Source organism: Natator depressus, chromosome 1 (assembly GCF_965152275.1).
Source record: "Natator depressus isolate rNatDep1 chromosome 1, rNatDep2.hap1, whole genome shotgun sequence".
In the NCBI taxonomy this organism is placed as follows: Eukaryota; Metazoa; Chordata; order Testudines; family Cheloniidae; genus Natator; species Natator depressus.
In genome coordinates, this window is record NC_134234.1 from 37,250,176 (window position 1) to 37,264,017 (window position 13,842).

Genomic DNA, 13,842 nt, shown 5'->3' on the forward strand with positions numbered 1-13,842 from the left:
TGTGGCTCATGAAGACCAGGTCAGTGTTAATAGGATGGAGCACAATATTCTGGCTAGTCACAGATGGAGGTGGTCATTTTTTCCTGCCATGGCTGCTTTGGCATCCTATGGTATTGAGTCCAAAAGGACCCTGAGGCTGCAAATTTAACAGTCTGAAGGTAAAAACAACGAGGACTTCTTGTGGCACCTTAGAGACTAACCAATTTATTTGGGCATAAGCTTTTGTGGCTAGAACCCACTTCATCAGATGCATGGAGTGGAAAATACAATAGTAGGTATAAATACACAGCACATGAAAAGTTTGGAGTTGCCTTACCAAGTGTGAGGTCAGTCTAATGAGACAATTCAATTAACAATAGGATACCAAGGGAGGAAAAATCACTTTTGTAGTGATAATGAGAATGACCCATTTCAAACAGTTGACAAGAAGATGTGAGTAACAGTGGGGGAAATTAGATTTAGGTTTTGTAATGACCCAACCACTCCCAGTCTTTATTCAGGCCTAATTTGATGGTGTCCAGTTTGCAAATGTATTCCAGTTCTGCAGTTTCACATTGGAGTCTGTTTCTGAAGTTTTTTTGTTGAAGAATTGCAACACTTAGCTCTGTTATTGAGTGACCAGGGAGATTGAAGTGTTCTACTGGTTTTTGAATGTTATAATTCCTGACGTCAAATTTGTGTCCATTTATTCTTTTGCGTACAGACTGTCCAGTTTGGCAATGTACATGACAGAGGGGCATTACTGGCACATGATGGCATATATCACATTGGTAGATGTGCAGGTGAACGAGCCCCTAATGGTGTGGCTGTTGTGGGTAGGTCCTATGATGGTGATGTGGACAGAGTTGGCACCGGGGTTTGTTGCAGGTTTTGGTTCCTGGGTTGGTGTTTTGTTGTGTGGTGTGTAGTTGCTGGTGAGTATTTGCTTCAGGTTGGGCGGCTGTCTGTAAGCGAGGACTGGCCTGTCTCCCAAGGTCTGTGAGAGTGAGGGATCATCCTTCAGGATAGGTTGTAGATCCCTGATGATGCGCCGGAGAGGTTTTAGTTGGGGGCTGTAGGTAACGGCTAGTGGCGTTCTGTTACTTTCTTTGTTGGGCCTGTCTTGTAGTAGGTGACTTCTGGGTACCCTTCTGGCTCTGTCAATCTGTTCACTTCAGCAGGTGGGTATTGTAGTTTTAAGGACGCTTGATAGAGATCCTGTGGGTGTTTGTCTCTGTCTGAGGGATTGGAGCAAATGTGGTTGTATCTTAGAGCTTGGCTGTAGACAATGGATCATGTGGTGTGGTCTAGATGAAAGCTGGAGGCATGTAGGTAAGTATAGCTGTCAGTAGGTTTCCGGTATAGGGTGGTGGTTATGTGACCATCGCTTATTAGCACTGTAGTGCCTAGGAAGTGGACCTCTTGTGTGGACTGGTCCAGGCTGAGGTTGATGGTGGGATGGAAATTGCTGAAATCATGGTGGAATTCCTCAAGGGCCTCCTTTCCATGGGTCCAGATGATGAAGATATCATCAATGTAGCGCAAGTAAAGTAGGGGTGTTAGGGGACGAGAGCTGAGGAAGCTTTGTTCTAAGTCAGCCATAAAAATGTTGGCATACTGTGGGGCCATGCGGGTACTCATAGCAATGCCACTGACTTGAAGATATAAATTGTCCTCAAATCTGAAATAGTTGTGGGTGAGGACAAAGTCAGAAAGTTTAGCCACCAGGTTTGCCGTGATAGTATTGGGGATGCTATTCCAGACAGCTTATAGTCCATCTTTGTGTGGAATGTTGGTGTAGAGGGCTTCTACATCTATAGTGGCCAGGAGGGTGTTTTCTGGAAGGTCACCGATGGATTGTAGTTTCCCCAGGAAGTCAGTGGTGTCTTGAAAATAGCTGGGAGTGCTGGTAGCATAGGGCCTGAGGAGAGCATCTACAGCTAGCCAGATAATCCTGCTGTCAGGGTGCCAATGCCCGAGATGATGAGGCATCCAGGATTCCTAGGTTTATGGATTTTGGGTAGCAGATAGAATACCCCTGGTTGGGGCTCTAGGGGTGTGTCAGTGTAGATTTGTTCCTTTGCTTCTCCAGGGAGTTCCTTGAGCAGATGGTGTAGTTTCTTTTGGTAATCCTCAGTGGGGTCAGAGGGTAATGGCCTGTAGAATGTGGTGTCAGAGAGTTGACTAGCAGCCTCTCGTTCATATTCCGACCTATTCATGATGACTACAGCATTTCCTTTGTCAGCCTTTTTTATTTAATGTCAGAGTTGTTTCTGAGGCTGTGGATGGCATTGTGTTCTGTACGGCTGAGGTTATGGAGCAAGTGATGCTGCTTTTCCAGAATTTCAGCCTGTGCACGTCGGTGGAAGCACTCTATGTAGAAGTCCAGTCTGTTGTTTCGACTTTCAGGAGGAGTCCACACACAATCCTTCTTTTTGTAGTGTTGGTAGGAAGCTTTTTGTGGGTTAGTGTGCTGTTCACTGGTGTGTTGGAAATATTCCTTGAGTCGGAGACATCGAAAGTAGGATTCTAGGTCACTGCAGAACTGTATCATGTTTTTGGGGTGGTGGGGCAGAAGGAGAGGCCCCGAGATAGGACAAACTCTTCTGGCGGGCTAGTAGCATAGCTGGATAGATTAACAATATTGTTGGATGAGTTAAGGGAACCACTGTTGTGGCCCCTTGTGATGTGTAGGAGTTTAGATAGTTTAGTGTCCTTTTTCCCCTGTAGAGAAGCAAAGTGTGTGTCGTAAATGGCTTGTCTAGTTTTTTGTAAAGTCCAGACACGAGGGTGTTTGTGTGGAAGATTGGTTTTTTTAAGAGTTTCTAGTTTTGAGAGTTCATTCTTGATCTTCTCCTGTTTGCTGTATAGGATGTTGATCAGGTGGTTCCACAGTTTCTTTGAGAGCGTGTGGCACAATCTCTCACCATAGTCTGTGTGGTATGTTGATTGTAATGGATTTTTTACCTTCAGTCCTTTTGGTATGATGTCCATTTGTTTGCATTTGGAAAGGAAGATGATGTCTGTCTGTATCTGCATGAGTTTTTTCATGAAGTTGAAACTGCAGAACTACAATACATTTGCAAACTGGACATAATCAAATTAGGCCTGAATGAAGACTGGGAGTGGTTGGGTCATGACAAAACCTAAATCTAATTTCCCCCATACTAGTTCCCCCCACCGTTACTCACACCTTCTTGTCAATTGTTTGAAATGGGTCACTCTCATTATCACTACAAAAGTGATTTTTCCTCCCTTGGTATCCTACTGTTAATGGAATTGTCTCATTAGACTGACCTCACACTTGGTAAGGCAACTCCCATCTTTTCATGTGCTGTGTATTTATATCTACTATTGTATTTTCCACTCCATGCATCTGATGAAGTGGGTTCTAGCTCACGAAAGTTTATGCCCAAATAAATTTGTTAGTCTCAGAGCCCTGGTCTACACAGGGGGGTGGGGATCGATCTAAGTTATGCAACTTCAGCTACGTGAATAATGTAGCTGAAGTCGACATAATTAGATCAACTTACCGTGGTGTCTTCACCGCAGTGAGTTGACTGCTGCCACTTCCCCGTCAACTCTGCCTGCGCCTCTCGTGGCGGTGGAGTACAGGAGTCGATGGGAGAGCACTTAGTCGAGTTATCACGTCTAGACTAGACGCGATAAATTGACCCCCACTTGATAGATCGCTGCCTGCCGATCCCACGTGTAGTGTAGACATACCTAAGGTGCCACAAGGACTCCTTGTTGTTTTTGCTGATACAGACTAACACGGCTACCACTCTGAAACCAGTCTGAAGGTAGATGCTCTTGATAGAGGGGGATGTTATAGAGGAGGAAAATTTTTTTCAAAATGATTCCCTTTTCCTGCCGGCACTACCTTAGTCTTCCCTTGGCTGAGCTTTAGACGGCTTCTGATTTTGGGCTGAGTGCTGAGGGATGGAGCTTTTTGTGTCATCCAAAAGAACTGGAGAGCTAGGTGTCATCTGTTCACTGTTGATGCTTTGGTCTGTGTTGTCCACCCAGCTCTCACTTCTCTATGTCAGGGCAGAAGTCAGAGAGTGTGTTTACAGAACAAAGAGAAACCCGGGGCTGGCCCATGCTAGCTGACTTGGGCTGTGGGGCTGTTTCACTGCTGTGTAGACATCTGGCGTTGGACTAAGAGCCTGAGCTCTGGGACCCTCCTGCCTGCAAGGCTCCAGCCCACACCCAGAAGTCTATACAGAAATGAGACAGTCCTGTAGCCCGAGCCCTGTGAGCCTGAGTCAGCTGGCAGGACTAGCTGCAGGTTTTTTTTTTCCCCTGTGTAAACCTACCCACAGTCATATGAGATGGCCCTCATTGTTGTCAATTGTTCCATAACAACTACTTGTGAGAATGTGTTACATTCTTGTAATGAGACTATTTCTGATTCTACTTGTCTTGTTCTTGATGGCCCACCAGACCAATCCAGGTTCTGGTGATCCTCTCAGTGAAATAAAACATAAATTTTAAAAATACCTATGCATGTAAGACAGGATGACCACAATTATGAACTGAAAGCAACTAAAATATCAAAACGCTTCAGGTAACATTTTTTTAAAAGACTTAAAATTGAAGCTAGAATCCCATTTTGCGTTGCATTTCCCATCTTTTAAGAAGGTTGGCTAGCTACAGTAGTAAGGCAGTTTATTTCATAATTAAAATACTGATTGTCTTTACTTCCATTTACAGATGCAAATTATTTATCAGCTGCTAAGTTGAACCATGAGTCTTGTGCTACATGAGCTGCTTGTTTGCTGCCGTCAACTTGAAAATGACAAAATTACAGAGCGAAGGGTAATTAAAATCCTTTTTTGTGTGTGTAAAACAGAGGAGTGAATGCATAATAAATAACCTTTTTCCTGAAACACATTTTCAGAAAGAAGTTGAAAAATTCAAACGTCTCATCCGTGATTCTGAAACAATTAACCAACTGGATCGTAATTCTGACTCTAAACAAGGAAAACAACTGAACTGGGATGCTGTATTTAGGTATCATTTTTGTCTAAATTGCTGTCTTTCTCACTGTACAAAACAGCACTGTTTTGTTTAATAGATTATCAGATAAACACCAATATTTTTCCTAGAGCTGTAGATTGGATTCAGAATCTTGTCTGTCTGTAAATAAGAAATGTCTTAAAAGATTATTTTAAATTTACATATTTTTAAAGATAGTCACAAAAAGAAAGTGACATGGCTCAGTGTAAGAGTTACCAGTTGCAGAGGATGCTAAGGCCTGGTCACACCATGCTTCAATGCTAGCAGAAACTTGATTAAATAAGGTTGATTGCTAGTGTAGTTATTGTTAGTCACCTGTTCAGATTTTATCTTACAATAAGTACTAACTTTACATTACTTTTTTCTAATAAATATTTTCAGTTTGTGTCCAGCTTTCAATTTGCAGTTCTTTGAATGGACTATGGACTATACATATGGTATAGACATCTTATTAGAAATGTATGTTTTTAATCAGTCCTTTGAACTAGGATAGCTGAATTGTGGCTCATGGGCCAAAGGAGTTATACTGTATGGTCTGTGGAGGCTCTCATATTTAATATGGAATCTGCTCTTACTCCTGAGGGAATTTTGCACCAAAAAATTAAAAATTCTTTGCCAGAAAAATAAAAAGTCTGTGCACAATATTTTAAAATTCTGCAATTTTTTTGTCAATAAATAAACGTAGAGGCTCCAGCATGGCAATGGGGAGCACAGGCCTCTGGCTGCACGGAGTTGGGAGATCACTGTGCAGCCCCAGCTAGGGACATGGACTCTGTAATGAGGCTGCACAACGCAAGGGCCGGACTGCCCCAGAAACACCCTGGGGCCCTACCTCTCTGCGCCAGCTGCACCAGGTGTGGGCAGGCAGGCTTAGCCTGGCAGGATTCAAGTGTAGAGGAGCTTAGTGAGGGGGGATCCAAGTGTGGAGTGAAAAGGTTCTGTGTGGGGCAATAAGGGTGTGGGAGCAGGGAGGATATGTATGCACAGAGGCTCATTGGGAGGGTTCTGTGTGCCGGGGCAATGGGACTCTGCAGGAGGGTCTAGGTGAAGGTAGTTGGGGCTTAGCAGGGTGTGTCTGGATGTGGGGGGATGGGGCTCAGCAGGGGAATCTGGTTGTGGGGGCTGATTGCGGGAGCCTGGGTGTTGGGGAGCAGGGCTTGGTGGGGTGGAGGTCTGGGTGCATATGTTTGGGGCCCAGGTGCAGGCTGCTCATCAGGATGGTCCAGGTGCATAAAAAGTGGGGCTTGTTAGGATGCAGGTTCGAGTGTGAGGAGCTCAACACGTGGTGGTCTGGGTGAAGGGGTCAGGCTTTGGGGAGGGGTTGGGTGTGAGAGGGGCATCCTACAGGGAGATCTGGATGCATGGGGGTTGGGTGTTTGGGAGAGTAGCTCCCGTACAGTGACCCCTCCCCCCACGGCTGAGGAGTGTTGGGGCAGGAAGGGGGTGTGGGGTGGTGCAGAGCCGGGGGAGATTTCTAGGGGTAGGTCTGCCTTGGCCCAGTCACTCCATGCAAGGGAAGTGCGCTTCTCCCCCACCTCCATCCCAGCTGGGGCTAGCAGCTGAGCCCAGCGCAGGGTAGGAGCCACCAGCTGGGTCATCCCCAGCCTTGGGTGGGGCTGAAGCTAGCCAGCGCGGTGTCTCAGGGATCTGGATGCTTGGGGGTTGGGTGGAGAGGGAGTGGTCTGACCCACCACTGGCAGGGGATCCCCAGCCACCTGTGATTTACCTCTCCACTGGCTGCTCCGGGTGCCTGAAATGCTGCGTCCATGCTGCTGGAGAGGGGCGTTTGACCACTCTTGTGGCTTCCCTTTGCTTCCCTGTCAGAAAATCATTTTTCTGCTAGGAAGCAAATAAATCTGTGGGGGACATGAATTCTGCGTGTGCACAGTGGTGCAGAATTCCCCTAGGACTACTGTTCTATACATTCTGTGTGTTGCATCTTAATCTTCCATTGAGAGGAAAATGGAGCATAGCATGATGTGCTTCCATATTAAAAATCAATGTCTGAAGTCTGCTTCTATACATACATACATACATACTTCTAAACTATAGATCTAAACGAAGCTTCAGGTGTATTTCTACCATGTAATATAACAATCAAAAAGATTTTTATATTATCTTTTGTTACTTTTGCTATGACTAACACAAAAAGGGTTTATGCTAGAAGAAAACAAAGATACAGACACGAAACCAAGTAAATATTGCAGATCAGAAAATCAGTGATGTAATGAAAACCTTGAACATACTCTTGTAGTACATCTAATACAAACTAATAGTCTATTTACACTACATATTCACTCTAAGTGATATGAGACTGTTCTCAGAACAGTACATGATTAACCCACCTCCCATTAAAATTAATGGGAATCATGCATCTTTTTCAAGGAATAATTTTAAAATATTCAGTCAAAAACATGCTGTGGAGTCTGATATGAAGCTCATTTATTTAGAAAGAACTCAAATTTTTCTTCATTATGAACAATAAACAGTACTTTTAAATATTCTGTGCTATAATAATTATACATATTTATTGTAACATGAATAATAGATGCATATCAGTATAATTTTCCTTTTAATCACTTACTTTATGCTCAACACTATACAAATTTTAGAGGAAGATACAATTCTTACCCCAAGTAGCTTAAAATCTAAATAGATAAAATAATTCAGACGCAAAAGGTACTAGATAATCAGTTCCTGTCACTGTCTGCTAGCTATTTCCATTAGATTTACACCAATAATATATATCTGGGTTTATTAATTGTTTCAGAACCAAAATTGCTCAACTGGTGCCTGGATTTTAAGTTTCAACAAATAATGTTTACCCATTTTATTTTAATCAGTAGCCTGGTTCTGACAAATACCCATTTTGTATTTTTGAAGGTTTCTGCAGAAATACATCCAGAAAGAAACTGACAGTATCAGATTGGCAAAACCAAATGTATCTGCCGCAACACAAGCTTCCAGGCACAAAAAGATGCAAGAGATCAGCGGTTTGGTCAAATACTTCATTAGATGTGCTAATAAAAGTTAGTAATTTATATATCCACATATAATTATAGATCTTTTACTGCTTTACTGTCAGGTTCAACTGTTTACTCTGAACGAGGTGTGACATGCTATTTTAAAATATTCAAGGAACACGGTTATAAATTAGTGCTTATTTTTCTTGAATGTCCCAGTGAACCTTTTTCATTGGTGTTAGAAGTTCTAGATGGAAAATTTGTATTAGTTCATCTCCGTGGTAATAGAGAATTGTTTCTTCACCTGCAGGTAATTGTAGTGCTTTATATAGTCTACTTGTTTACTGAGCACTTATGGTATGGACAGTGCTTGTACAAAGCATAGCGGAAAACATGATTTGAGGCAGAATTTTCAAGTGATAAAGTTTCTGCCAATTTCCTTGGGAAGCTATTCAATAACCCAAGTACCCTGACCAGCAGAAAGGTTTTGAATTGTCGTTTTATGAATTCTATCCCATTTCTCCTAGTTATACCTCTGGACAGTCCTAGACAATTCCTCATCTTTCAAATACTTGTAAAAGGATGTGTTGACCACTTAATTATCTTCTAACAAAATGATGTAGTTCTGTTCATCTTTCCTCATCAGTTAATGCTCTCCACAGTAAAATATTTGTGTCACACTGTCTACAGTCCCTCCAATTTGTTTACATCTTTCTCGTATTGAGAAGCTCAGAACTGAATACAGTATTCAAGTACAGATTCACCAGAGCCTTGTATATGAGGACTATCACTTCCCTGCAGCCCAAAATCACATTTAGCTTTTTGCTGCCAGGTTGCATTGGAAGCTCATCTACTTTGTTTCTTATGTTTCTAACCTCCTCCTTATGTTTCTTTCAGCATAACTGCTCTCCAAGTTTCTTCCCTCCATTAAATGTTGAGACTCCTATATGTGTTAGCAGAGCGGTTCTCAACCAGGGGTCTGTGGCCCCCTGGGGGACTGCAAGCAGGTTTCAAGGGGTCCGCCAAAATAAACCAGAGAGCAGGGCCAGCGTTAAGGGTCACTGAGGCCCAGGAAGAAAGCCAGAGCCCGAGCGCCACCATGCAGGGCTGACGTCTGAACCCTGCCACATGGGGCTGAAGCCAAAGTCCAAGCAACATAGCTTTGCGGGGGCCCCTTGTGGTCTGGGGCCCTCGGCAATTGTCCTGCTTGCTACCGCCTAACACCCGCCCTGGCTTTTAATCTACTTGATATGCAGAAAAACTCATATGGCATAGGTGGGCCATGGAGGTTTTATAGCATATTGGCAGGGCCTCAGAAAGAAAAAGGTTGAGAACCCCTGCGTTAGCATGCATTTTTTCAGTTGAATATCACTCTCATGTCAGGCTAACATTCTAAAACCTCAGAATCCCTTTGTGGTGTTTCTCTGTTTATTGGTGCTTGTGAATGTAACCAATGTATGGCTTATCCCGTTTTTCAGGTCTCCACAGTCTTTTAGGTAAATTCATTATTAGAAAGGGTTTCTTTAAAAACAAGGGCATTAACAAAAACAGATAGAAATTGCAATGTGATCTGTCATATACAGAGAACATGCTCTATGTGCGTTATTCCTAATATTTAAAAAAAAAAAAAAGTTGCAAGCTACAAGAGAAAACTTCAAATATTTGTTGGTAGTGGAAGAATGCAATGGGAGGAAATATACTATAACTTTGAGATAAATATGGTAGTGTTAAGATTTTATGAATTCACTAATTCCAGTCTTGGCTTCATTATTCAATACTTGGTTTAATTAAAAAGCCCATGTTTGTATCTCTTGCTATTTTCTGCATAGGAGCACCCAGATTAAAATGTCAGGAGCTTCTGAATTATGTCATGGACATAGTGAAAGATGCATCAAGTTGTGCTATTTATGGAGCTGACTGTAGTAGCATACTACTAAAAGATATTCTTTCAGTGAGGAAATACTGGTGTGAGATATCTAAGCAACAGTGGTCAGGTTAGTATATAACACTTCTATTTCAATAATGTCTATTTACAAACATGTATTTCCTAGTATAGAAATGTGTTTAGGCATATGATTGTTATTTACTGTTTATTATTACTATTATTTATTTGTATTTCAGTAGCACTAAGAGGCCCTGTTGTATGAGGCACTGTACAAATAATATAAAGTAAAAAATAGCCTCTACCCCAAAGACCTTAGAATTTATATAGACAAGACAAGGGGGCAGAGGTGGATATTACAGTATTATTCCTTTATTATTATCTGTTATTCCATGTACATTAACCCTTGTGTACTGGGAACAATGACTCAGTCAAATCAATTTCAATGTCCAGTTTATTATTGAGACTATATTGTCTGGTGTGGTTCATGTATTACCAGTGAGTGTTATTACCTGTATTATGGTAATATCCAAAGATCTCAACCATGTGCACACCCCATTGTGCTAAGCCCTGTGCAGACGTATAGTAAAGGACAGCCCTGAAGAACTTACAGTCTAAGAAGACCAAAAAATAAAAAAAAGGCTAAAGGGATGTGATAGAACATACAAGCAGTGCTCCATGGCATTTGACACATGAAAGATGGAGGAGAGGGACATCGTAATTTCTGAATTAATACAAAAGTGCTGCCCATGGCAGCCCCTCAACCTGCTCATTAGCAGTTGGCAGATTTATTATAAGCACCACAGAAGAAGTGGGTCTTGAAAGATTTGAAGGAGAGGATGGCGGTGGATATTGCATGCATAAAAGTAGAAGAAAGTGCAGAAACAATTGCACTACTGGGAAAGTGCCTTGGGAATGGAGATGTCATACTTGAGAAAAGCACTATGTAAAATCATATTCTGAGTTGTAGTTTTTGTCTTTTTTGTCTGAAATTATAGCCATATCCTTCAAAGACTTGGGATTGCTGATATACTCCATCCAACGGATGCTTTTGGTCTTGTTTTGATTAAAAATAGTCACATACATATTGAACGTAAGAACCTAAGAGCTGCCGTACTGCATCAGACCAGTGGTCCATCTAGACCAGTATCGTATCTCCAACCAGTGGCGGTTTAAGACACGGACCCACACCAATTTGGGGGCCCCAGAAAAATGGGCACCCCAGAAACAGTTGGCAGAAGCTGTTTGTTGGGGAGGGGTGAAAGCCCCGAGCCCTGGCAGAAGCCATGGGTCAGGCGGAAGCCCTGAGCACTGGCAGAAACTGTGGGACAGGCGGGGGAAGCCCCGAGTCCTGGCAGACACCTTGGTGGCAGAAGCCACGGGGCTGAAGCCCCAAGTCCAACCCCCCCTCCCCCACCACCACCACCACCACCACCCTCGTGGTACAGTTTTTAATACCAAGGGACCCAATGCCAGGTCTCCAGTTTTTGACCAGAAAGTCCAGTTGAAAAGGAGGCCTGGCAGTGTCCGGTCAGCAATGCTGATCGGACGCTAAAAGTCTGGTTACTGGAGTAACCGAAATCAGCGTCCCCACCAAGAGGATGGGAAGAGCAGCAGCTGCTGCTGAAGCCTGGAGAAGCTGCTGACAGAAAAAACTGGCTGGCTCCCGGATCCAGTTCCAGCCATTCCGGCGGAGAGGTAGGTACCAATTTCCAGGCCACAGGCAGGAAATCCTGTCCTCCCCGCTGTTCCCCAATTTGCCCAGCCCCTCACTCCAGGGACCCACACTACCACCACCATCTGCCATGCTGCGCCCTGATATAAGGAAGGTGCGCTTATGGGTTTTCGAAATGGGAGCAACAGAGGTTGACTCATGTCCCAACTATGAAGGTTCATAACCTTTTAGATATCCCCTCCACCAGGCTCTCACACATGTACAAATTCCTGGCACTCCACCAAGATGAACAGGGTAAAATTGTCACTCATCTCAAACATGGCCAGGTCCCCACGTGATGCAGGAGAGTGGAGCATGCTTTGAAGATGCGACTGAGGATATCATTACAGCAACAAACCTAAGAAACTAAAAAGTCCAAGAAACCCCCCCTGCCCACTCTCCCCCAATCCATTTATCTCACTAATTGTATCAGGAACATTTAACAGAAGTTTGTATTTTCAAATAATACCTGTTGCAACATGCAAATGACTTGCTGTGTGATTGGTTAGGTGCCAACAGTGTCTATTAGAATTGACAGTAAAAAAACTTACCGCCACTATATTTGCTTTTGAAATCCACAATATGGATCCACATTAAGCAGGAGTGCTAAGAGACAGCTGAAACAAGCAAAGGAGGTTAAAGAAATAGCTTTGTTACAAAAAATACTGACAATAAATCAGTACTTCAAGGAGAGAGTGAAAGGAGAAACAGCGGACAAAGCCGACAAGGTTTGTTCAGCGGACACTCTTGCTGGCAATGGAGGCCTTGGCCTTCAAGAGGAGGAAAATACAGGTCAGGATCTGCGGGAGGCAAGCAAGCTGGGACTGAGTTATGCTGATGAGACAAATTCAATACAAGCAGATGAATTTAGCAGTGATCCTGCATTGTGGGACAACATTCATGAAAGGTTCAGGAATTTTTGGATTGCTATGAATTCAGCTGCCTGTCGAAAAAAAAAACATATTAAAAAATTCTCTGCTTCTGCTTGGGTGATTGGAGGGAAGACGCATTTGCTGTCTGCAGATCTGTGCTCTTTGCACAGTGGTGAATCTGTTATGTGGCACTGGCTTATTTACTCACCATCTTCTGGAAATGTTTACTGCTTTGCCTGCAAACTTCTTTCAACCAAAACACATTCCTTTATTGAAGGTTTCAGTGATTGGAAACATCCTGAATGTCTTCCTGAAAATGAGAAAAACTTGGACCACCGAATTTGAATCCTCACATGGATATGGCATACAAAGGCAGTTGATGGGTACCTAGTTCAGAGTTTCAGACAGAGTGTCCGTTCTGAAGAGATGTCCTTAAGCATGTTGTAGCGGTTCTTAAGTGAGCGCAAACTTGCATTTCATGGCCACAATGAGCTGTTAGGTTCACCACATAATAGTAACTATTTGGGGATTTTGGAGCTGATTGCTCATTTGATCCATTTTTAGCAGATCATATTGCTGAAGGGTAAAGACAGTACCTTTTATTTGCCATCTACTACTTGTGAAGAATTCATTGATTAGATGGGCCAGAAAGTTTAAAAAAACAATAACTGCAGAACTTCAACAAGCCAAATATTTTTCAATTATTGTGAATTCAACACCAGATTTATTGCAAGTTGATCAACTCATTTTTGTTTGCAGATTTGTCAGTTCAGAGGGGCAACTTGTGGAACAATTCATTGGATTTGAGCCACTAGACCAGCGGTGGCTGGTCTGGCATGCCAGCCGTTTTAATTTGGCCCTCGAACTTCTGCTGGGGAGCGGGGTCTGGGGCTTGCCCCGCTCCGCTGCTCCAGCTGGGGAGCAGGGTCAGGGGCCACTCCATGTAGCTCCCGGAAGCAGCTGCATGGCCCCCCTCCGGCTCCTAAGTGTGGGGGCAGCCAGGAACTGCAGCCAATGGGAGCTGCAGGGGCAGTGCCTGCGGACGCAGCAGTTAAACAAACCGTCCCAACCCATCAGCGGCTTTCCCTGACGGGCCGCAAGCCAAAGGTTGCCGCTCCCTGGTCTATGCCCGCTAGAGAATATTCCCCTCCAGAGGTGAGAATGGAGTTGAAGATTCCCAAGTCCCATTATTCCTTAGCTGTCAGATATCTGTGAAATCCACTGGCAAAATCTGTGTCTCGTTTTCCCCACACCCTCTGTGCTGATCCACAGAAAAGGCAACACCCTACTAACTCTATCAGTTACTCCATTAGGTCGGGTGGCAGAGGTCTGTGGTATAAATCCTGTTCCGGCGGGTTGGGGACCATTGCCCTGAGCTGCAGACTGCGGCTGCTCCGGCCGGTCAGCCGG

At 43.6% G+C, this 13,842-nt stretch overlaps 1 protein-coding gene across 1 annotated transcript in view; it reads left to right on the forward strand.

Moving 5' to 3' along the window:
* ATM (ATM serine/threonine kinase) overlaps positions 1–13,842 on the forward strand; it is a 117,934-nt gene that overhangs the window by 8,813 nt on the left and 95,279 nt on the right. Inside the window, exons 2-5 of the mRNA XM_074957569.1 lie at positions 4,696–4,800; positions 4,883–4,995; positions 7,885–8,030; positions 9,794–9,958. Coding sequence (XP_074813670.1) covers positions 4,729–4,800; positions 4,883–4,995; positions 7,885–8,030; positions 9,794–9,958 — 496 coding nt within the window. The 5' untranslated portion in view covers positions 4,696–4,728. The remainder of the gene's footprint in view (positions 1–4,695; positions 4,801–4,882; positions 4,996–7,884; positions 8,031–9,793; positions 9,959–13,842) is intronic.